Source organism: Salvia hispanica, chromosome 1, assembly GCF_023119035.1.
Source record: "Salvia hispanica cultivar TCC Black 2014 chromosome 1, UniMelb_Shisp_WGS_1.0, whole genome shotgun sequence".
Taxonomy (NCBI): domain Eukaryota; kingdom Viridiplantae; phylum Streptophyta; class Magnoliopsida; order Lamiales; family Lamiaceae; genus Salvia; species Salvia hispanica.
This window is the reverse complement of record NC_062965.1, coordinates 2,785,865-2,812,510: the sequence shown is the minus strand read 5'-3', so window position 1 is coordinate 2,812,510 and position 26,646 is coordinate 2,785,865. Positions and strand designations below refer to the sequence as shown.

General features: G+C 35.0%; 1 protein-coding gene and 2 pseudogenes across 1 annotated transcript; all 3 read left to right on the top strand.

Annotated features, from left to right (window-relative positions):
* The first annotated feature begins 10,828 nt into the window (after positions 1-10,828).
* Positions 10,829-26,646, top strand: part of LOC125224161 — an 80,525-nt pseudogene continuing 64,707 nt past the window's right edge.
* Positions 18,695-19,707, top strand: LOC125223102 (protein-S-isoprenylcysteine O-methyltransferase B-like). The gene is made up of 2 exons (XM_048126086.1): positions 18,695-18,827; positions 18,946-19,707. Exons 1-2 carry the CDS (start codon positions 18,725-18,727, stop codon positions 19,530-19,532), a joined length of 690 nt encoding a protein of 229 aa, XP_047982043.1. The 5' UTR covers positions 18,695-18,724; the 3' UTR covers positions 19,533-19,707.
* LOC125204061 lies at positions 20,595-25,467 on the top strand (annotated as a pseudogene).

The following is a 26,646-nucleotide window of genomic DNA, read 5'->3' as shown; positions in this document are numbered from 1 at the left end:
CACCAGAAATCATTTCTAGTAAAATCATTGCAACGAAGACCGAGCGAGTTGCGCTGGAGTATTTAGATAGAGAAAAAATACTGTAAAATTCAGTTGCGGTGACCACAATTCCTATGCGAAATTCGGCAAAAATACACCAATCCACAACTAAAACCTAACAATTGAGCACTGAAATAGCAGAAAATTTTTAAACACACGAAAATGGAAATTGAATTCGAAAATTACCCCAAAACTATTTATTTATTTTATTGAGTAAATTATTTAATAGTGGCAGAACTAATTTTATTATCAGTGCTTAACCTATAGCCCTAAGCTTAGACCAACCATGGCTGAAGTTGTAAGAGTTTTGGAGCCTTTGCAAGATTTTGATGATACTCAAATGGGGAACCTTCGTATTTGCAGTATCGTCGGATTGCAATTCGTTGAAAAATTTTCCTACAGAAACTACAATAAAAGATGGTAAAGAAGGAGAAGTTGCAACAATATCGGACATCAAGGCCATGAAAATGTAGTAACATCTTCGTTGTTTTTCATAGACTATACATTGATAGAGATTTCAAAATAGTTTAATTAGTGTAGATCTAAGAAATACGAATTGTAAATGCAAATATAACTAGATATTCGTACGCCCATTTTGTAGCACTATAAACAGAATTCAAATTTGTACGCCCATGCGGCCCATCTATCGGACATCAAGGCCATGACTTTTTAGTGTAAAATAAAATAATTAATAACAGAGTATTTTTAAAGAATTAAATTTTATAAAATTGAAGAATTCAATTTCAAATTTTTTCTCTAATAAAATGAAATAATTGATATGAGATTGAATTTAAAAAATTGTGTAGCAGACACTAAATTGAGAATAAAAATAAGTAAATTGAAAAAATATATTTATCATTTATCTTTTAAAAAAATTAATACGCATAATAGTAATTTTTCTTTCTATTTACCTCATTAAAAACACCGTTTACCGCTGCTCTCAATTCAAAGCTCAACACAACATACACGCTGTTCATTCCAAAGATTGAAAGCAAAATCGGTGCCCTAACCTGCTGAAGATGGCCTCGCTTGATACCGACGTCGATATGGTTCCCGCCGGCGATTGACCTCGGCGCCGGGCCCTCCACCATCAATCCCTCATCGTCCACCAAGAAACCAAAGCGATTCATAAGTATACAGTACTCCCTCCGTCCCGCTTAATATGACACGGTTTCCTTTTTAGTTTGTCCCAACTAAGATGACACATTTCCTTTTTTGGAAACTTTTTCTCTCCAATTAACACACTTAACCACTTTTTTTCACCCCTATTAAAATATTCACCTTTCTTTCTCTCTCTATTTTAATACTTCCATTCACCTTTTCTCTCTTCAATTAAACACATTAACCAATTACTCCTAAAACCCCGTGCCGGCTAAGGAATGTGTCATCTTAGCCGGGACGGAGGGAGTACTACATAATAGACCTAATTTGCCAATAAGCTAATTTAATTGAACACACACTAATGCTAAAAATCAAATGTGTTTATATTCATAAGTATATAGTGCTACATAATAGTAGAACTTTGTTGTCATTTTACATTAAAAATTAACCTATATATATAAACAAATTTTAAATAAATGACTACATGCTAATCAATATGTAACAATTTAGGAAAATATTACTCTATAAATATAAACAATTTAAAATATATGACTACATGCTAATCAATATGTAACAATTTAGGGAGTAGAACTTTGTTGTCATAGACTATACCGTTGGCGAACTGATATCATTTACAATTTTATCTACTTTTTGTGAACTAAGATAGTACATTTTACTAATCTTACATATTCTTCATTTAAGAAATAATTTTTATATTTCAATTCATCCATCAATCCTATATGTAACGGTGTTTGTGCCATCTCTGTGAATCTAATTGCGATTTCGATTGCTTTTGATTTCGGAAAACATTTGCAAAACAGTTAATATTTTTGAGAGGACTAATTTGTAAACAACGTTGGACATATTAGTATTGTTTTAAGAAGGAATGCTAACCTTTATGAGCCCTTTCAGCTCTCATACAACATAGCTTGATTGTTCATAAACTCTAGCATCTAATAAGTGAAAGTTGATCTATTAATTTTCTTTGGTTGATCTATTATAGAAAGTTTAGAATTTTAATAAAAATTAAGATGGTAGGTGAATTTTATCAATATAATATTTGACCACTAAAAATACAAATTATAGTTGAATATTTGTACTTTACATGTTAGACAATGTCAAAATCTATTGTATAATTAGAATAAGATTAGCATAAGAAATCCTATTCTCTTCTTATGTGGTTTATATTCTATTTTTTCTTATTTCTCATTTCTTCTTAATTGACTAATCACAAGGTTTCAACCGTTGATATTGTTATGTAACAGGTAGATATCGATAATATTTACTCGCTGTACTGTTAGAAGCTTTAATTGTATTTAGCACTAATTTTCTAGTAAGACATAAGATAAAACTGTAGAGACTTTGAAACTTGTCAAATGCTACAGAAATGAAAGACTGAAAGTGAAACTCATGAAGACAGAGTGGAAGAGTAAAGAATAATTAAATAAAGTAGCAAAATAGAAAAATAAAATAAGAAAAATACATTTATTAAAACATGTGCCGGAAAGATATTAGACTCTTATTCGCGGACGAGGGAAGTACTACATTATTTAAAAAAAAAAACACACAATTCAATGTACACGGTCGTCGCGTGCAATAGCAAAAGTGCATTTGATGTAGTCCTGAATTAATAACTTTATCTCAAATGAGAGGAATAATTAGGATTTCTCAATTATTTGGAAGGTTGTTTATTAGAGTAAAGAAAAACACACATCAAAATCTAAAGTGGTCCCGGCCATTACAGAAGATAGGACTGCTATATATCCGTACATAAGTTGTTCAAACTTTTTTTAACAATCAAATGCTCACCTGATTATGAAATACTACATATACCCTAATGCTAAACATGTACTATACTACATATAAATTAATTGAATCCTATGACATGTGTGTATGTTTACATATAAAAAAAACTGCATGGATTTTAATTACACTACCTATCTACCCAGTGGCGGAGCCAATGTAGAGACCCCAAACATTGACTCCTTTATATTCCCTCCGTCCCAATAAATATGAAACATTTGGTTTCCGGCACAAGATTTTATACAAGTGTTGTTTTGTGAGTTAATGAAGAGAGAGTAAAGTAAGAGAGGGGGAAAGTAGAGAGAGTGATGTTTCTATTTTAGAAAACGTTTCATTTTTAGTGGGACAATCCAAAATGAAAAACGTTGCATTTCTAATGAGACGGAGGGAGTATATATTTTCACACAGATACGTCATTATAATGGTAGTGGGGCAGCGGCTGAATACCTGTTTAGTATACGTGGAGGCCCAAGTTTGATTCCCAGTGTAAGTGGTTGTTTTTACTTTTTGTTTCTTCATGTTTTATTTATTAAAAATCAAATCTTTAACAAATAATTTAGGTTAGTCGTTTGTATTATTATTTTTAATCATATAGAACTTTTAAACATTTATCATTTCCAAGTATTTCTCTAAGCCTCTATAAATATCGCACCCCGAAATCAAAATTTCTGGATCCGCCACTGTGTCTATCTCCATTGGAAAAAAATATATTAGAAATGGAAACCTATAACAATTTGATTATCAAAAAAATTGTTTTAAATTAATTTATCTTTATATATATAAAAAAAATAATATTTGGTCCGCTGACCGTGCTAGTCCGCGGATGAGAGCTCTTCCGTCGCGTTAGCCTAACGCAATAGAGGACGTCCCCCACGCCCTTTTCGCCAGCCTATGGCTAGTCCGTGCTGATGTCTGTTATTGCGGATGCTCATATGGAACATATACTCCCTCCGTCCGTGAAAAGTTGTCCATTTTGCTTTTTTACTATTTTTGGTAAATGGATCTACACTTTCTACTAACTATTTACACTTACATTCTATTATAAAATTAATATATAAATGCGGGATTCTTATTCCACTAACTTTTTTAACTCAAATTTTCTTAAAACCCGTGCCGAGTCCAACTTGAACAATATTTCATAAACGATGAGAAGAGAGTACTAGTCTACATATACCCTAACGCTACTACATATAAATGAAGTCTGGCAATTAATTGGATAGCGACAGCGTGGCTATATTTGTATATGAATGCATCACAACTGACAGGCGGTTAATAAGTGATTGACTCCAAGCATAGAAAGATGGACTGAATTAGATTCAGAATTATTGAAGAAGAAGATTGAATAAAAATGAATCCATTGATTTTAAATAAAAATAAAAAATAATAATAATAATAATAATAACATTTTGGGTTAGGCCTGCTTATTCGGCCGGTTCAGATTCTAACCGGACCGGTTGACCAGTTAACCGATTTTATATTTTCATAAATCTTAGAACCGGAACCGGAACCGGAACCGATCGGTTCCAGTTTGGAACCGGCCGGTTAAGAACCGGTCGATTCCGGTTCCGAACCGGAACCGTTGTGTAATTTTAGTTTTATTTATAATTTTAAATAGTTCAATACTAAAAAAAAAAAAAATCCAACATCTAGAAATATAGTAATAAATAATACCTAAAAATCAAATAAATACATAATAAAATTCAAACCAACAATACAATAATATTCATATATGGATAAGAGTGATGTCAAGTGTGACTAGTTTATGTTAGTAATTTTTTAATGAAAAAATAAGAGTTCTAAACGTTAGCAATTTTTAAAAAAAAATAAGTTTTAAAATTGAATTCAATTTTCCCTTTTTAGCTAAACAAATATTCAATGGAATTTCTAATACTAATTGATCTTGTCGTGACTTTTTGGTTTATAACGGAACAATGAATAAATTATTCACAAACAGGTTAAAATCGTATGTTAAATGAATTGTTACATAAATTTGTTATAAAGTTAAATTTCTATCATATGAAATGATATTGTATTTGTATAAGATCTTTTGGAAATTAAAAACAAATTTATGATGTCCTACTCATTATAGTTAGTTCATAAAAAATGGATTGGGGAAATAATTGTAGATTCAAAATTAATTCAATTAAATTAGATTTATTAGTATATTAAATTATAATAAAATAAAATTGAATCATAATCCGGTTCCCGGTTAGGAACCGGTCGATTCCGGTTCAGAACCGGAACCAGTTTTATTTAAAACGTTGGAACCGGTACCGGAACAGGAACCGAAACCGAAAAATCCGGTTCCGGTTCCTCAATTAACCGGCCGGTTCCAGTTCGGAATCCGGTTAACCGAGAACCGGAGAACCGTTTAAGCACCCATATTTTGGGTATTCGTTTGTATTATTATTTCTAATCATATAGAACTTCTAAACATATATCATTTCCAAGTATTTCTCTAAGCCTCTATAAACATCGCACCCCGGAATCAAAATTTCTGGATCCGCCACTGTGTCTACCTCCATTGGAATAATATATCGAAACCTATAACAATTTGATTATCAAAAAATTTGTTTTAAATTAATTTTATCTTTATATATAAAAAAAATAATATTTGGTTTGGCAAGTAATTGGATAGCGACAGTGTGGCCATATTTGTATATTAAAGCATCACAACTGACAGCTGGTTGAAAGGTGAATTCTCCAAGCTGCATAGAAAGATGGACTGAATTAGATTCAGAATTATTGAAGAAGTAGATTGAATAAAATGAATACACTAATTTTAAATAAAAATAACATTTAGGGTAGAGGAGGACGCTGGTAAATCACAATCCAAGTACTTGAAATGGTAAGCTGACTCACAGCTTGTAAATCACGGACTGGACTGTCACGAAGCTTCCATCTCTTTTCCATAATTTCTACACCTCCTTTAAATATCTTCACTCTCCCCCGAAGATCCCATACCATCTTCACCTGATCAGGTATCTCTTTCTTTTGCCTCAACCTTTTCTTCATCAACTAATTATACATTCTCTTTTAACTTTTCATTTCTTCTCTGCAGCTTTCAAAAATGACTACCCTAAAAGACCACTTCAGTCACTATTTCCAATTATTCCTCCGCCTTCTTTCAAAAATCTCATTCTACCTTCTCGATACAATGTGGGTATGGCGCCAAGATCGTCTACCCATAGTATCGTCGGCTGAGGTAAATTTATTTATTTTCTTTTTTCTTTTTTTTTCTTTTTTTTTCTCATCAAGATTGTCTTTACATACTTTTTTAACTTTTCATTTCTTCTCTGCAGATTTCAAGAGTGCAGAGGCGGCTAACAGACTACTTCGATTACTATATCTTGCACGGGGTTTCACATAAGGACTTTCGCTGTAAGGGTATGAATAAAGATACTGCTGTTCAGGTAATGGAATTAGGGCTCAAACGTCTGAACCAGCGTAAGAATACTACTTTTTATTCCACTGGTGATTGTCTTAACATCGATCTTCGGAGACGATCAGATGAGCTGTTACTTGAAACACATGTTAGTCTAACAAAGGCATTTCATGCTCTAAAATATGGTCGTAAACTTGAGGATGCTTTGGAGTGGAGGGATCTATATGACTATTCTAAGATATATCTTAGAAGCGCAGAATTTGGGATTATTTGGCATGGCAGCTTAAGAATCATCATATATCTTCTCATCATGTTTGTTGCTGTGTGTCTGACCGAAAACGCCACTTCTATCCTCGTATTCGGATGGTTCATAAGCAAAATTGCAGACAAATTTGTAGATCCATTTATGGCAAAGATGACCAATAATCTCTATGAGATACAGTTGACTCTTCTATTGATATCAAGGATGACAAGTTTCATAGAATATCAGTTGCAGTTTTCACCGGCCCTCTACGAAGAAACTTTGGATGACCCTCGGCGACAGCGTGGTGATACATTCATCCTTCCTTAATCTCATTAGGCGAAACATATTTTCAGAACTGTTCGTTTTATCAGACTTGGGTTATTTTTATTAGTAGAACTCTTTGTTATATCATATCATTCCATATTATTAAATAATGCTGGTTAATTGTTTCAATTGATTATTATTTATGATGTTTATTATGTGATTAGGTATGTTTTGAAACAAGAAATAAAAAACATGAAATGTATACTAAGAATGAGAATGGCCGAGAGTTAATTGTAACATGATTAGTATTTTTTTAATAGCAATGTAATGTTTATAATGTTAGTGATTGTATATTAGGCAAACTTAATGGGGTGAAATCAGTTACAACTTGATACATTTTGTAATTTATGGTATTACACATTTCTATAATAAATGATCTTTCAATATAATTTAATGAATGAAGTATGGTTAAAAAAAATAAAATCAGGTATTTTAAAAAAAAAACATGTTTAATCATTAAATTTGCCATAATACCATTTGTAGCCACCATTCTTTAAAAATTATCGTCACACACACGTATCTGAACTTTGATATAATATTGCTAAAAGAATTTTTACAAATTTTAAAGACATTTTACATTCTTTTTATACTCAATTAATGTATTCTGTAATTACAATTCGCTCACCTTTCACTTCTATGCACGGTCCCTTGCTCACTCAGCTCTCTCACATGAATTTATTGTTGGATTTTAAGTCCTGTGGATGCTCTGAGGACATTATCCACCTCTAATTCCTCAATTTAATTTCTCCTATATAAAATTTTATTTATTTCTTGCAAATTTCTTATGTTCTCAAACATTATACTATTGCAGATTTTTTTTATTTCTTTTCTTAAAAATAGAAAAGTAATTAAACGATGGTCCCTCCATGTTGACCCTCCCAAATTTTAGTTGCCCAATATAATGTTGGGATATCAGTGCCAAATATTACGAAACTTTTCAAAAATTTATTTTTCTCACAAATTTTGAATTTGGCATATAATAAATATCATATACTTAAATAAAGATAGAGGGGTAAAAATTAATGAAGTATTATTAGTGAAAAATGAGTCTTATTTCATTAGAGAGAAATATTTTTTTTAATAGAAATCTTTTAATTTTAATAACAAGATAGTTGAAATGGAAATAGCCAATTCAGTCGTGGTACGATAAAATTATGACTGATACTGATGTTATATTTTTTATATATATATAAGTATCGCTTTTTATAAATATTTTCAATAAATAAATAAATAAATATAGATCTGTTGGTGCAAGTAGCACTTCAGCCCCGCCAACATAAAGGTCAGAGTTCGATTTCTTCGTAGGCTTAATTCCTCACAGTTTGTTTCCCATTCAAGTATATTTTATTTTGTAACACTTTCCATTTTTTTCAAATAAACAAACTTTTAAATTTAAATTACACACACTTTGCAAAAAAAAAAAAAAAAAAATCTCATCTTTATTAGTTATACTATTATTCAAGATAAATCATTTTTAAAAATTTCATTATTACAAAAAACAAATACTATGTCATATATGCAATATTTGCAAAAATATCATATATACTATGTCATATATGCAATATTTGCAAAAATATCATATATACTAGTATGTCATATATACTATAAGGGTGAGTTTTGGTAGTACTATTTGCAAAAATATCATTTTGAACGGAAATATGGCTATTGTAAAACATAAAATTTGCTCGACATCACCATTATTTAATACTAGCAAAGTGTAGAGAACTTCACTTTTTTTAAAAAAAATATTTCTACTACCTCCATCCATGTCCCACAATAAGGGTCATATTTCATTTTTACCATAAATAATAAGTAGACCACACATTCCACCAACCAATTCTACTCACGTATTATTATAAAACTAATATATATATATATATATATATATATATATATATATATATATATGGATGGATGTATTCAAATCATTTTCATATCTTTTGTCATTTTTCCTTCTTAATCCTAGCCCCACTATTTTGTCATCTGACGATTAGATTAATGTCACGTGTCATTTAATAATGCACATTGGATCTGAAAATCGTGTGCTGTTCATGCTGCCACGTGTAAAAACACGGAGGGGTAAAATAGGAAATTTCTAATTTTACGTCACCAGATTGCAGTGTTGTTCATTGAATATTGCAGTCGTACCACAACAATATTGCAGTTTACCGCAACTGCAATATCTAATACAAGATAGACTGCAATATCTAATACAGTAGACTGCAAACCCGTATTTTTTCACGAAACTTAATCCTAGGCGTCCATAGATGAGATCTAACGGACTATATTGGTGGTATGGTGTTATTTTAACTATGGTGGCACCCTAGTGCGCCCCTATATATATATATATATAAAAGTGGGGCCCATAATCCACTAATTTATTCAACCCATTTTTCTTTACATTTTTTAAAACTCGTGCCCACACTAAATGTGACACTTAATGTGAGACAGAGGTAGCATAATCTAATTTATTCATATATACAATGCGTGTTTCTTTAGTTATTTATTTTTATGCTATTGATAAACAAACTTTTAAAAATTTCTAATAAGTAATTAATTTGTTGATATGAATTTATTTTTAAAGTTTTATTATATTTAAAATTTAAAACTAATAGCAATAATAATTATTATAAAAATGAATTATATTATGATTTATTAAAAATATTAATAAAGCATGATCAAATAATAGTAATGATAAAAAATGCTCTATAAATATTGAATTAAAAATAAAAATATTTTGAAATACTCGTATATTAATACACCTCCTTTTCAAAAGAATTGAGTTGTATTCCTTTCGATTTGTGCAAAAGCTTTTATTCTCACTCTAACTTTACTTGGACGGAGGGAGTAATAAATAGTTAAAGTAGAGAAATGGTAAAGTAACAGAGAGAATAATGCAGAGAAGACTATGTGACGAAGGGAATGCTTTATTATAGTATTTGGTAATCGTTTATTAAAAATTGGTATGCTAAAAATCAATAATCATACTATATCTATCCTTTAAAAAGTGATTGAAGCATTATTAGTGGAGAATGAGTCTCATTTCATTAGAGATAAAATTTTTTTATCTAAAATAAATATTTTTAATTTTAAGAGACGAATTGAAATGGTAATAATTTAAAGGATGGAGATTGTAATAAATACATATAATTATACTCTAAAGGTGTATTTGATCATTTCGTGGTATTTTGTAGATCAGATTTGTTATGATATACTTAAATTGTTGTTATGCATATCTATAATTATAATAATTTTATAATAAAATTTTCACTCGTATATGTAACAACATTGATGATATTTTTTGATTCTATATATAACTACCATTGTCTATAAAATATTTACAAAATTTTATAATCCAGGGAGTAATATATTATTGAGATAATATTTTCTAATTTATAATATCAAATTAATTATAACAAATATGTTTAAATATAATTTACATTTAATATTCTCCTATCCTATCATTAGTATAGCTAAATGTCGATTTTGAAAAATGCAATTTTCATTGGTATAGCTACACATTTGGTCAAAAATTAAAATATACGAAAAATTATTAGATATTTTTTCCAAAACTTATGATCTACTACTACTAGTATTATGTATCTGTTACTATATAGATATTCACTTGAGTTACAATCAAATTATGTGTGTTTATTTATTTTAATTTATTTAATCTTATTCTTTCTTTTACACAAATTCTTATTATGCACATTTATTATATTTCAAATTCATGTAATAGTAAAATAATATTAAATTAGTTTTTTGAAAAATCACGGGAATGGATGCTGCCATACTGGTTATAAAAATAAGTAAGCGGACTCATCATAAAAACAACCTGAGCTATTTTGACCTTTGTTATTCATTTCGTGAACTTTGAGTTCCTTTGTTCAAAATCTCACGGTTTGAAAGAGCATCTAAACTCGTTTGCATAAATGGCCGGAAATGGGGAAGGACGGGCGATCGGGATCGATTTGGGCACCACGTATTCGTGCGTGGCAGCATGGCAACAAAACCGCGTTGAAATCATAGCCAACGACCAGGGCAATCGCACCACGCCCTCTTGTGTCGCTTTCACCGATTGCGAATGTCTCATCGGAGACGCTGCCAAGAATCAAGTCTCTAATGCTCCAACCAACACCGTCTTTGGTCAGTTTTTTCTCTTCTATGTACTTATTATGTCCACATTAATATAGGAAAATACAAGTTGTATACTAGTGATATTCTGATTACTATTATACTGACCAATACGAGTAGTAAATTCAATAAAGGAAAATTACACCAATAATAAATAAAATTAAAATCGAGGAAACCTTTTAGATTGATGTACATATCGTCCCTAACATTTAGAAAATGTATATTTTTCTATTCCAAAATCAATGCCTAACAGATTTTTTATTCTAACCATATGTTGTATTTGGAGTATTATTTATTACTTTGCTTTGCAGATGTAAAAAGGCTGATTGGCCGCAAATTCAATGACCCAATGGTTGAGAGTGACATGAAATTGTGGCCATTCAAAGTCATTCCTCACCCCACCGACAACAACAAGCCTATGATAGCAGTGACCTACAAAGGAGAGGAAAAACAGTATTCAGCTGAGGAAATCTCTTCAATGGTGCTATTCAAGATGAAGGATATCGCCGAGGCTTATCTTAAATCATCTGTCAAGAGTGCTGTCGTCACCGTGCCTGCTTATTTCAACGACTCTCAGTGTCAGGCCACCAAGGATGCTGGAACCATTGCCGGCCTCGACGTTATAAGGATCATCGATGAGCCTACTGCTGCAGCCATCGCATACGGTCTTGATAAAGGGGGTAGTGTTGCTAAGAATGTGCTTATTTTTGACCTTGGTGGTGGCACGTTCGATGTGTCTGTGGCTAGGATTGAGGCGGGTATCATTGATGTGAAGGCTATTGCCGGTGACACTCATCTTGGGGGGCAAGATTTTGACAGTAGGATGGTGAGTCACTTTGTAAAAGAGTTTGAAAGGAAGCATGGTAAGGATATTAGTACGAATCCGAGAGCTATTAGGAGATTGAGGAGTGCTTGTGAAAGAGCAAAGAGGATGCTTTCTTCCACTTCCCAAACTAATATTGAGATTGAATCTTTGTTTGAGGAGATTGATATGTTTTCAACCATCACTCGTGCTAAATTTAATGAGCTCAACATGGATTTGTTCAACAAGTGTATAGAACTGGTGGAGAAATGCTTGAGTGATGCAAAGATGACGTGGAGGAGTGTGCATAAGGTGGTGCTGGTGGGCGGGTCGAGCAGGATTCCAAAGGTGCAGGAGATGTTGAAGGAGATTTTCAATGGGAAGGAGGCTTGCAAGACCATTAATCCAGACGAAGCAGTGGCGTATGGTGCTGCAGTGCTGGCTGCCAAGTTGAGCGGCGAAGGCGATGAGAATGTGCAAAATCTCATTCTTTCGGATGTTACTCCGCTGTCACTTGGTCTTGGAGGTTATGATGATGCGATGGATGTATATATTCAAAGGAATACACCAATCCCAACAAGGGTGGAGGTTATTCATGCGACGTTGGGTTTGAATCAGACGAGTGCGAAGTTTATGGTGTACGAGGGCGAAAGAAGCAAGTGTAGTGATAATAATCTGCTAGGTGAATTCAGCCTCCTTGGGTTTCCAGCGGCGCCCACTGGTATTACTAAATTCAAAGTGTGCTTCGACATTGATGGGAACGGTATCTTGAATGTGTCAGCGGAGCACATAGGGACGGGATTGAAGAACAGCATCAGCATCATCAACTACATGTGCAGGCTGTCTGAGAAAGAAATTGAGGAGATGGTGAAAGATGCGGAGAAGTACGAGTGCGAGGACATGGTGCATAGGAGGAAGGATGATGCTTTCAAAAGGTGTTTGGAGGAGTCTGATAGGTTTTTTAATGAGAGGGATTGCTACAGTTACTGGATTAAGTTTAAGAGCTACTATGTAGAGTTTTTACTCTTTTGTCTTTTTGTTGGGATGGTTTACTATTTGATTCCTTTTTCACTCTAAAACTGTAAGTTTGAAACCCTAGTACCCCACAGCAGCTAAATCCACTATTGGTGAAGTGGATTAACTAAGAGCATATCAATTCAATAAATTTGTACTCCAGTTCCCATTTAACCTAAACTAAAATTAGTAATTTGACAAGTCGATGTAAATCCTTAAAGAAAACAGAATACTGAATACTCCATAAACTATACTCAAATGCGTTAAGCAATTAAACAAAAGCAAACAAAATCAAATATGTACCAAAATAATTATACACTGTTAAGTTTCCGTAGTAAGAATATTAGATTATTATTATTATTATTATTATTATTATTATTATTATTATTATTATTATTATTATTATTATTATTATTATTATTAAAAAGTACTCCCTCCGTTCCATAGTAATAGAATCATTTTGCCATTTTGGTACGTTCCATAGTAGTAGAGTCATTTCCTTTTTTGGTAAAAGTCAACACATTTCTTCCCACTTACTTCACTCTCTCTGTCTTTATTCTCTCTACATCTCTCTACCTTTTTCATTTTCTACTTTATTCTTTATTTACTTAACTCACCTCACACAACTTTTCTTAATCTTCGTGCCGAAAAGAAATGCCTCCACTACTATGGAACGGAGGGAGTAATATTCTTATTTTTATATTTCAATTTATCCATCAAAATTTATTTTATTTTAAGAATCCTTTTATCGGGTAAAATCTCAAAATAGGGGCAATCCTATATCGTTTTTCTATATGAGTAAAATTCAGCCTTCATCTGTGAGCTTAACAAGATTGTTGATAATCTTGGCTCTGTGGATGTCAAGATTTCTTATGAAGACAAGGCCATCCTGACACTCAATGCCCTGCCTAGCTCTTATGATCAACTGAGTGATGCCATTATCAATGGCAGAGATAAACCAATCACCTATACAGAGGTGTATTCAGCCCTCATGGCCAAGGAGCTCCAGAAAAGTACCAGCAAGGGCACTGATGTGCAAGCTGCAAAGGCATTAAATGTAAAGAAGTTCAAGAAGCAGAAGTTCAAAAAGAAGTATGATGATCCTAAAGCCTCCAGCTCTGATGCTCAAAAGGAAACTAGATCTTGCCACTGATGCAAGAAGTCTGGGCATCTCAAGAAAGATTGTTTTGCATGGAAGAGGAAGCAAGCCTCTGACCTGAGACTCGGGAACTATTTTTTGTTGGCTGCTGCCACGTATTTTTAGGGTTGAGCTTTACTTCCTAGACTTGGTAATAGAAATATGTTACCCTAACAACTAGATCTAGGCAGAAACAAGAAACATGCATGTAAACCTGAACAAGCGAGACAGTTACTAGATCTAAGAAAATTATTCCCTAAATTACCCAGACCTAAGAAAACAACTGAATGTGGGGACCATTTTCTGAAAAGGTAGAGTACGATTGAAAATGTGCAAAATAACTAATTAAAGGACCAACTAACAGCGACATCATCTTCTTCAACATTTACCAGGAAATAACCAGTTAAGAAACAGAGCAAAAACGTAAATCGACACGAAGCAGACGGAATTAAAAGCAGTAAAAACAAAGAACAGTTAAAACTAAGGCAGATCTACGGCTACTAGACAAGGTAAAACGAGAATGCAGAATTTAAACAACTAAATGAAACTTCAAACAAATAGATCCAGTCACGGGACGCTTAATCCACTCTGGATCCAAGCCACCCACAACCACCAAACATCATTTCCACCTCGGATTCTCACTGATCTATGTATATTTCTCCGATCAACAACAGATTTCTCACAAATCAGCTTCAAACTCAGATCAACCCACAAAGATCAGCAAATCGATCCCAAAACAACACAACAAGATAAACAAAATATAAACAGAAATATCCATTGCAAAATACGAAAAATCCAACGATAGAAACAACACAAAAGCCGAGCCTCGAACAGCGAAGACTCGGCGAGTACCAAAAGTAGACAGAAAATAAAGGATAATTGTTTCTTCGCCTCCGTAGAGACGGTGTTACACCCAAACTTCCTATGAAACGAGAACCCCCCAGAAAATTTCCCCCCAAATGAGTGTGTAGAAAAGTAGAAAACTAACTAGGAGCTGGAAAAGGTGACGATCGTATCTCTCATGTTATTTGCGTGCTCCTTTTTATAGTGGATAAAGCTTCTAGACTGTTCTTATGATTCCTATTTTGCCCGCCAATCGATGCTCCAATCTAGTGGCTTTTCATCTTTCTGCTTAATTTTCTTTGCCATTTTCCTTCACCAGGTGATCTCTATCTTCTTTCTGGGGCTGGCATACCCGCAAGTGTACGGGGACAGTGTAGCAATTAGCAAACAAGAGTATCGTATCCCACAGAGACAAATTTGTATCAACTTAACTACCACGAACAAATGTTGACTACTATCTAGATAATCAGGAAAGGTTTGGTTTGTTCTAACACTACGAAAAGCATAAAATGAACAAGTAAATAAATAAAAGCAAGTAAACACGGAGTGAAAAGATAATATGGAGAAAAATGTAGAACTCAAGGATCCGATGCACAATTCCAAGCTCTTATCCAATCAAATTGTCTTACCTTTTGGTGTCTCTAGAGTTACTAAGTCGACCACAATTATAGATTAAACCCCCTCCCGAGGTGAGAAACCTGTAGATTAGGTGCTAGGATTGAAGTCCCCTTCTAATCCTAAAACCCCTAACTCCCAAAGCTCGATTAGGTCAAAGACCTCACTCAAAACCTCAACTCTCCCGAGTTTTATTGCATTAAGGTGTGAATTATTCTTATTTCCAGATTAATTATTTCATCTCCCGATTAATCTAATTAATCCTACACAATCAAATGGTGATCAAGCAATTGAAAGGAATAAACCCAAGAATAATCAAATAACTACAAGAGCAAGGTAAGAACAAGATTAATTGGATAAAAACTATGAAATTAATGCATCTTCACCAAGAATTCTACAAAAGGTGTTTAGCTACTCATGTTCTTCACAAAAACCATGTTTGAAACAAAGAATTCAATGAAATACATGGAGAAAAGATTAAGATACTCCTGTGAGAATGAATCTATGGAATTGCAACTTCAATCTTCCGATTGGAAGTCTTCAATCTTCAATTCTCTCTCTCAAAGGTGTTCTTGGGGGTGTATGTGAGTGTTGGAGGCGGTAGATGTTGAATGATATGAACCCTAGGCGTTTTCCCTTTAATCTCCCATAAAAAATCGCGTTTTTGGCAAAAGAATACGCCAAAATAACGTACCCGGCCGGGTAGAATTATAAAGAGGAAAATTCACCCGGCCTACCGAACTCCGATTGAGGCGTACGAGATACCCACGCGAAGCTCTTTCGAAGACGAAGAGATTGATATGCATTATAGGCTGATTGGACTTCAAACTCTCCAGTAAATATTGTCTCAAAGCAAGGCTGCTGCACATCCACATATTTTGTACCTTTTTCTACACATTTTTAACAAAATGGTCAACATACCAACATAATAGAGAAGTGGATATAAACATGCCCAATAATAGACAAAATGTGATCAAATTCATACAAAACCACCCTCTAAAACCATGTAAAATCCAAGTATGTCACTACTCAAGAACAAAACCTGGATATTGGTGGATAAATGAAAAGGAAAGGAGGTTAGTAAGCTGTAAGTGGGTGTTTAAAAGGAATATTGAAACCTCTGGAAAAGATAAAGTAAAGTTTAAAGCTCGGTTGGTGGCTAGAGGCTTTACACAGCAAGAAGGTGTTGATTTTAATGAGGTGTTTGCCCCAGCTGTTAGGATATTGCTTGCTGTGGTGAATCAACTTGGTTGAGAATTACAACAGCTTGATGTAAAGACTGCTTTTCTCAATGGAGACCTTGAGGAGACTATTTTCATGGATCAGCCTGAGGGTTATGTGAAGGTTGGAGAAGAAAGTAAGGTCTGCTTGCTAAAGAAAAGCCTCTATGAACTTAAACAAAGTCCTATGAAGTGGAATAAGAAGTTTGACGAGCAGATGTTGAGAATTGGCTTCATAAGGTCAAAGTTTGATGACTGCATTTACATAAAGAAAAAGGGCAGTACTCCAGTGCCTATCTATTACTTTATGTAGATGATATGCTCCTTGCTGGGCCATCTGTGACTGAGATAAATAAAGTAAAGGCAGATCTGATGTCTAGTTTTGAAATGAAGGATCTGGGTGAAGCAAGAAAGATCATGGGGATTAATATCCAGAGAGATAGAGGCTCTAAGAAGTTATGGCTACTACAGACATATTACATTGAGAAGGTTCTGAAGAGGTTCAAGATGGACAATGCCAAAGCTGCCTCAACCCCTCTTTCACAAAGTTTCAAGCTACCAAAGGAGCAGGCTCCTAAATCTAAGCAAGAAGTACATGAGATGGAGTCTATTCCTTATGCTAGTGTGGTTTGAAGCATAATGTACACTATGATTTGCACTAGGCTAGACCTGGCTCATGCTATATCAGTTACTAGCAAGTACATGGCTGATCCTGGAAAGGAGCATTGGAATGCTCTTAAGTGGAATCTGAGGTATATGAAGTACACTAATGACTGGGGAATTGTTTTCAATTGCTGTGATAAGGTGAGTGAAAAGGTAGTGGTGGGCTACTGTGATGCTGACTATGCAACAAATTTAGACAATAGGAAGTCCCAAACTGGTTATCTTTTTACTATGTTTGGTACTGTGGTCAGCTGGAAGTCTGGACTACAAAGTGCTGTTGCTTTGTCAATAACAGAAGCTGAGTATATGGCTCTCACAGCAGCTGTGCAGGAGAGCTTCTGGATTCAGGGTGATCTCAGATTTTGGTTTTGGTCAGAAAACCATGATTGTTCATTGTGACAGCAGCTCAGCTATGTGTTTGGCTAAACATCAATATTTTCATGAGAGAAGCAAACACATAGATGTTAGGCTACATTTTATCAGGGATGAAACAGAGAAGCGAAGAGTAAAGGTGGTCAAGATTGACACTTTACACAATCCAACTGATATGCTTACAAAGTCTCTAGGGAGAGACAAGTTTGATCATTGCAAGGCATTGATCAAAGTTTGCTGCAAGGACTGAAGTGTGCACTCAGGTGGAGAATTGTAAGATTAGAGTTCACATTCAGTCTAGAAACTCAAAGAAAGAAGTGCTAAAGAGTGGAGAAAGAAGCAAGTATAAACTAGCCGTTAGAGTTAGTTAGTTTGTTAGAAAGTAACTGTTGAGGTTCTTGTTTCTTGTTTCTTGATTCTGTTAGTTAGTGGCAGTTACCACTTTAGTGTTAGCTATTAATAGCTCATTTTCTTGTATCTTGTAGAGTCAGAAATTAATCAATAAGAGAATCCCTTTTCTCCAAGAAACCCTCTCTCATTCTTCTTCAAATCTGTGTGAGCGAGATTATTCATACTGTGAGTGTGTGAGATAATCAGAGTGTTTTAGATCTTGCTGTGTTAACAGCTTAGTTGATTCATAATCAGTACATAAAGCCTTGTTATTTTGAAGAACATAGGTTGTATTCTTGCTGCATCTTGCATAGCTTGATTGTGCATAAACTCTAGCATTTAATAAGAGGAAGTTGTTCTATTCATAATCTTTAGTTTTGTATTCTTTATGATTCTATGCACATTGAGCTTTGTCATCTTCGTTGATTGGTGCTTCTGTAAGAAAATACTCCCTAGATCTCAATTAAGAATAAGGTGTGATCTGCTAATTGGAGCTGCAGTTTTTCCGGTGGTTTTGTAAAGAAAAAGAGTTTATCCCGGAACAATTTTACTTTAATGGAGCTCTTTTCTGAAGAAGTTATTTTCTATGTGCAATACAGACTAATGCTTTCAATCACTTGACAATCAGTGTGACTTTATGCTTGTGCTATGTTCAGGGATGTCATTTATAGTGCCTTTATTGAATAACGTGGAGCCCCGCGTTTCATCACTAATATATTGCTTCTCTACAATCACTTCAGGTCTGGAATAATCCAACACAACTTATTAAAAAGTTTCCTTGTTTGAGGGCCGTTCAGTGTCCGAAACTTGTTTTTATCCTGAGGAAAGACTTTTTTTTGGTGTTCTGAAAAATGACAGAGATCTTCAGCTTCACGGCATCCAGACAGTTATTGCAATTTTTCTCTGCCATATTCCTTTTCCATGGTTCTGAATATCTCCTAGCAGTCTTCTTTCACGGGAAAAACAGTGTAACTCTAGGGTCTCTTTTAATCAGCAAAAACTATGTTGTGGCCATGGTTGGCTCCCTGGTGGAGTACTTAGTTGAAGTTTATTTCTTCCCCGGGATGAAAGAACACCGGTTTATAAGCAACACAGGTCTTGCCTTGGTAGTTGTTGGTGAACTAATGCGCAAGTTGGCTATTATAACTGCTGGAAGGTCCTTCACTCATTTTATACGGAGATCTCGTGAGCAAGATCATGTATTGATCACTCATGGAGTCTATAAGTACATCCGGCATCCAAGTTATTGTGGCTTCCTTATATGGTCCGTTGGTACCCAGGTAATGCTGTGTAATCCAGTATGTACACTTGGATTTGCAGCAGTCGTGTGGCGTTTTTTCCAGCTGAGGATACGATATGAGGAGTATTTCTTGACACAGATTTTTGGTTCTCGTTACGTGGAATATGCTAGACGGACGACTTCTGGGATCCCATTTGTAAAGTGATGAATGAACTTACCCTCTAATTGATCGCTTGCCTGTAGTTGTGTTCTAACTTATAAGGCGTTTGAATACTTTTGAGTTGCATTCAATATGATCTGATTATTAGTAAATCAGTAATTGCTGTGTAATGCCATTGCATCTTTGACTGTTAGCTCTTTTTTGGTCACTTGTTTGATAATTTTGGGGAGTTGTGAGTTTTGGGATTGGCAAAAAACAAAATTTGATTGTAGTCTGTAGATGTAGTTTGAGGTAGTTTGTTCAATAAACAATGTTTTTTTGTCTTTAAAAATTTAGATGACAATTTACTATAGATTCCGAAAATATTGTGAGAAATAAAATTGGGGAGACTCAAAGCTCGTTTTTTGACACAAATAGATACACACTAAAATTGTGGAGTTGAACCGGTTACATATTGGTTTTGATTTATTAGTCTTGACTTTCATCATATGATAAAATTAATATTGAATAATTTCGAACCGATTCACTCTTGTGTAATATCAGGAAAATTTAATCTTGACTAACTAAATTCCTGAGTACTACTCCATTTTTTTAGTTCTTCCATTTCATTTGATGTATTCATTAATCATGACTAACACGTACGTCGATTATAAGTGACTGTCACCATAAAAGTGTAACCAATCAAATTCATTCACAAATATTTGCCTTTCGATTTTCAAAGACCCGATACATATTCTAAAGAGTCCTCTTATTCTAAACAACAACATTATCTTCATCAACAAAAATTACTAGTCACTTACATATTTTAACGATCAATTAAAGGACGTATGCCTATAAATCATTTAGAGCATCTCCAACGGCGGATGTTGCGGAAGTCCGACCGGACGTCCGCCGAATGAAATGGTAGGACACGCCCGTCCCATTTGCCCGTCGAATGGGCTCGGACATCCGCCCGACGTCCATCTTTGTTTCCGCGTTATCCTTATGCGCAAAATGCAGAATAAAGAAAAATATTAATTATATTGAAAATACAATAAAGATTTAGAAAATGCCAAAATTAAAATGAAAACCAGACCGGCTGAAATCGGACCGCCGGTTCGCTCACTCCTCGCAGCTCCAGAAATTTGCAGACGAAAATAGAAGACGACTAGACGGATTTCTCTCTCCTCTGGCTAGAGAGAAGGAGGTAACGAAAATGCCATTCATATCGAAGATTCAGCGGCAGTCGGACTACAGGAGCTTCCCTCCAAACCACCCAATCGTCATCGACAATGGCGGCTCCTATTTCCGCATTGGGTAACCCCCAAATTAAACCCTATTTCTGCTCTTATCTAGTGAAAAAATAGCCTTTTTGCTCGTGTATGCAAAATTCATGACTAACGATTGTGGCTCCTGTTGCAGATGGGCGGGAGAGAGCGAGCCTCGCGTTATTTTCCGAAACATTATTCAGAGACCGCGCCATAAGATTACTGGTAAATTCAGAGAGCGTTGCTTATAGTGCTTCTGCTTTTATGCTCCATTGTTTTGATTTTAATTGGGGCTGAGATCATTAATTTTCTGCTCTGCAATTTGAAATTGGTAGAAACATGGCCTCTTTTTCGTTATAATTTTCTGAGCTTCTGATTCTGGAATTAACACCTGAAATGGCCACATTATCTGTTTGAGTTTTTAGTTCTATAATGTTTCCCATAAGTTGATAGGATTAGAATTAGAATGCACTCATTGATTACGAAAAAAGAAAAGAATGTGAAGCTAATGTATTTGTGATTCAGGAAAAACTCGAAAGACCTATCCGAATAGTAAAAGCTACTGTTTACTTGTGTCTTGTTACTCAACAGTCGAGGGTTGGGAGATGAGTTCTTATTTTTTTTCTTTGGGTGCAGGTGAAACTATAACAGTTGTCGGGGACCATGATCCCGCTTTACTGAAATATTTTGACTGCACAAGGTCAGGACCTCGCTCGGCTTTTGACAGCAACGTTGTTTATCAATTTGAGATAATGGAATATGTAAGGCTGTTTCACTTATTTTTGATTTACCAGTCACTTGCTGCGCTTGTATCTTTGCAAATAATTTGTAGTTATATGTTGTCTCCTCCCCATAACGAGGAAAAAGAAGAGAAACGATTTGGACATTTATTTTTCTACACCATTTCAGCATGGTGCCTCTTGTGTATTAGTGAATTTGTGTTGGTTGATTTTCCATGATAGTTGATACACAAAAGATACACCTAAGAAATGCTTTAATTTTGGAGTCACTCATGTTTTAATATATTGGAGTCTCAAATGCACCCACCAAAATATGTATTTATTGCTTCTTCTTATGCAAAAAAATGTCATGTGATTCCCTTTATCAGTTGAAGCATATACGTTATATATAGCTTAAATTAAATTCAGTTATGGCAAGCTTCTTGCAAAACACTTACATTATCTATTGCAGACAGATTTGCAAAGTTTATCATCTACCAGTCATGTTGAAGCTGCATACTAATTGCGTCTTCTTATAATTATTATTTTTAAAATCTTTTAGAGGTAAAACTCTTAGCATTTAACTGGAGATATGCAACATTTTAGTAGGACCTGATTCCATGACTTGGTAATAATATGAGTAATTTTGTTAAAGAATTTTTCCTCAAGAGGTAATCAATTTGAACCACTCCTAGCTTATGTAGCTAACATTAGGAGAAACAAAGTCAGACTTTTTTGTTAGAAACAGATCATTGAGTTTCATTCATCCAGTGTGATGCTAGGATATTGCATTTATTTTTGTGTATCATTAACTGAAAATTTATTTTCTGTGGCACTCCCACATTTTCACCTATATTTATTATTGCACCGCTCCTATAAGTAACATTGCTTACGAGTCTCCTTTGTAGTCTAATATGGTTTTATGACATATAGTTCTCATATTTTTTTATGTTGATTTAGATTCTCGACTTCGGCTTTGATCGGTTGGGGGCAGATGAATCACAGGTTCATACACCCACTTATATCTTTGGCCTTTCACATAATGTTTTGTTAAATCTCCCTAGGCCCGAGACTATATTTTGTAAAAAAAAAACCCTCATAGAAGTCCATTGCACCAGATTGGTCACTCACAGTTTTCTTTCCTTAGTTTTTTTGTTTTTGGTGGACCTATGCTATGAACTCTGCTAATTGAATGGTTGAACCTTATCTTTCGTTTTAGAAGTTTTTGGGGAATACACTTATACTGTGTTTTTTCACTTTGCTCATAGCCATGACACCATTTAATGTTGGTTATAATTAACCCAGAACTACATCTTGAATCTTGATGTTTTTTTCATTTTGTATTTCACATGCTGTATAGATGAGATTCTGATAGTGTTTTAATCTAATTTTCACTACATCAAATGTACCAAAGAAATTTGGGTGTTAGCTATATCTAATTGACTTTTGAATTGAGAGCTGTAAATATCCACCTAATAATATCATTGAAAAGAAACCTTAACAACATAACAAACTTAATGTGCTAACGTAACTGCTGAGCTGATATGCTGGGTGCCGCTTTTCTGGACACTAATATACACCATATCCACTTTAATGGATTAGAAACATATTGCTTTGTGTTATTTTCATCGACAATGACCTTTTGTAGGCCACCTTACTTTGTCATGTTATGCTGCCAATTAGATTTTCACTTCTTTCAAAAGTCCAATTTTCATCTTATTTTTCATTGCTTTGGTATTTCTTTCAATATCCTGGATGAACAGATCAACCATCCAGTCTTGATAATAGAATGCTTGTGCAATCCAGTACAATCCCGGAGTAAAATGGCAGAACTTCTTTTTGAGACTTATGGAGTGCCTTCTGTAGGTAAAGTTGTTCCTCATGAGAAGATGCCTATCTGTATTGGTTGTTTTACTTTTAATAGTCAAAATAACAATAGAATTTCTCCAACTGGGTATATTGCTCGAGTTTCTTAAAAAAATGTTTTTTTCCCCTGAACTTATGTTCTTCTGAATCACTGGATCACCCTGTAAAAGTTTTTACATGATTGCAGCATTTGGGGTCGATGCACAATCAACAGCTTGGCATTTGTAGTGGCGATGGACTAGCTATCTGCTCTGGATTTAATACAAGTCATGTTATCCCGGTATGTTACAATAGCGAGTAGCCTGTATGTTGTTGTGATCCAGCCTTTGAAGTCTCTGGAAAGCCAGCAATTGACTACTAATTTGTTGAATTGTTATCCAATTTTAGTTTTTGAATGGAGAACCTGTCTATGAAGCATGCTGCCGGACTAATGTTGGCGGATATCACATCACCGATTACCTAAAGCAACTTCTTTCCCTCAAATATCCTCATCATATGCAATCTGCGTTAACTCTATTGCCATGAAAAGAGAAAATATAAAGTCTAATGAGGCTTGTTTTCATCGAAATCGTAAACTAGGTCTCATCTTACATGGGAGAAGGCTGAAGACCTTAAGATGGAACATTGTTATATTGCGAAGGACTACGTGGCTGAAGTTCACTTGTTTCAGGTAAACTACTTTCAGCAATGATGCCATGCAATCACATTCATGAACATTCAGCGAGAACATGGAAATAATCGTTTACTTTGATTTTAGAAAGGGGACAAGGAAGCGGAAGAAAAGACCAGGTGTTGGCAGCATCCTTGGACTCCCGCACCAGTAGAAGAGGCTCCGTCTGAGGAAGAAGTTGCTAGAAAGGCAGCTTTGAAAGAGAAGCAAGGTCAAAGATTAAGGGAGATGGCTGAAGCTAAGAGGTTTAATAGGATAAACGATCTTGAAAATGAAATAAGAGACTTGGATATTCTGCTACAGAGACTCAGGAATGCATCAGAGCATGATATTCCTTCAATCCTTGCAAAGACTGTGCATACTTCACAACAAGAAGTTGAATCTGCCCTGTCGAAGGCTACACAATCTTTACAGAAAGCAAAGGGAGAACCTGTTGAAAGCGTGGAGAAACCGGATTCTTCCTCTGTCGATAGATACAATCTCATTAGTATACCCGATGAGATGCTTACGCCAGAGCAGGTTCTTTGTTTCTGTTGTTACTAAATGTGTTCTGTTTTTATCGTTGCATCAATTCTCTCTCTGTCTCTCTCGTCTATCTTGGTGAAGAATTTTGAATTGCATATTAGCAGCCCTATCTCAACCATTTCTGTATGTTCTTTTGGTTTCAGGAGGCGTTGGCCGCGGGGAGAGGCTAAATTCGTCTCAGAGAGAAAGAATGCGCCTCTTGACCACAGCAGCCTTTGACCGAGGCAAGGGAGAGGATACTTTTGGTGCAAAAGATGAAGATTGGCAGTTGTACAAGCTGATGAGTCGGGACAATGATGATGATGACGATGATAAGCCAGATCCAGATGAAGCAGAGTTAACTCGCCTCTCTTCTAGGCTACAGGTGAGTCATCCCCCCACCTAGTCCCCTCCAAACCTGAGCCCGGGTCCTCGTCTGCAGAGGCTCCTCGCTTTCGCCCTTTAACCAAAGAAGACCTCCAGATCATACTCGGAGTAGAAAGATTCCGGTGCCCAGAAATTCTCTTCAATCCAAATTTGATCGGCATTGATCAGGCCGGGATGGATGAGATGGTGGGAGTCTCTCTAAGGAGGTTGCCATCAAAAGACAGAGATGTGGAAGATAGAATGACGGAATCGATTTTACTGATGTGTGGAAGCTGTCTGTTCCCATCCCAGGTATGAGAGAGCGGTTGGAGGGCGGAATTCGGATGATCCGGCCTAGTGCTACGCCTATAAAGATTGCGAGATCATCAGATCCGATTCTTGATGCTTGGCGTGGAGCTTCGGCTTATGCCAGTGCTATGCAATTTCCACAGCAAACGTTTACGATGAAAAGGGTGAAGATTGGCTGCGAAGTTATCGACCTAGATACACTATTTGATGAGTATTATGTAGCAATATAGATTTTTTCTGAACTTCCTAACTCATTTTAGAAAGAGAAATCAAATTTATTCCCTTTCCGCCAAAGTTAATTTAATTCTTTTATTTTGTTTTCTTACAATTTGTGAAATACTGCAGGGTTGAAAGGATCAAATTTTCATAGATTCAAACAACTTGTGATTTTTGGACTCGAAAATCCATCCATGTACTGTTTACATTTTGTGATTATTGTCACCACCGCCGCCTCCTTCTCCTTCTCCTTCCCCTTCTTCTGCAAACTGCAAACTGCATGAGCTTCACACTGTAACCTGTTATATTACCTCCTCTTGTCGAAATATACCGAGGGAATATGGCTGACGAGTGACGACTTTACACGTAGCACCCAATAGGGTTTTGTGAATGAGATGATCAATAGCGGATGCACTTAAAGTTAATTGACAGACATTTGCTGGGGATGTAATTTGCAACATTGTGCAATAGATTCGCACTTATAAACAGACAATTTGTGTAAGTGATAACAGAACACAGGATAGACGCGGAGGGAATCAGTGACGGACGCAAGATTTTAATGGTGGGGAGTCGAAACCCGGTAGGGATCACCTCATACATTGTATATTACATTTTCTAATACACCATTAAGAAGTTGACAATTAGATCTCATTTTATGGAAATAAAAATTATTGCATTCTATGTGGATATTCTTTACATAAAAAAAGTAGGACTTTCAGTTCTCACTCTTCTAATACATTTACTACTACAATAATATAAAATAAAATTCCAAACTTTTCCAAATTTCATTGTTTTTCATATTAAAAATAAAGAGAAAAATTCAACAGTGTTCCTTCTCTCCCTATAATTCTCACTTCACAGAAACACGCTCCCTCTCTAAATTGCAGGATTTTGATCCTACTACTACTATCTCTTATCTCTCTCAACATTCTAAACTCTTCAAATTCACTAGATTTAACACTGCATTCTTCCACTCTCTAAATTCCAGCCCCAAATCAGTGGATAATTTCTCAACTCAGGAAACACACTCCCATATAGGCATGCTTATTCGGCCGGTTCCGGTTCTAACCAGACCGGTTGACCAGTTAACCGGTTTTAAATTTTGATAAATCCTAGAACCGGAACTGGTCAGTTCCGGTTTGGAACCGGCCAGTTAAGAACCGTTCGATTTCGGTTCCGAACCGGAATCGATGCGTAATTTTAATCCGAATTTATTTATAATTTTAAATAGTTCAACATCTAGAAATATAACAAATAATACC

Coding starts and splice junctions, on each gene's coding strand:
- LOC125223102 (XM_048126086.1), top strand. CDS start 18,725: ATGCTTGTGCTATGTTCAGGGATGTCATTTATAGTGCCTTTATTGAAT. Junction 18,828..18,945: donor CTTCTCTACAATCACTTCAG/GTCTGGAATAAT, acceptor GAAAAATGACAG/AGATCTTCAGCTTCACGGCA.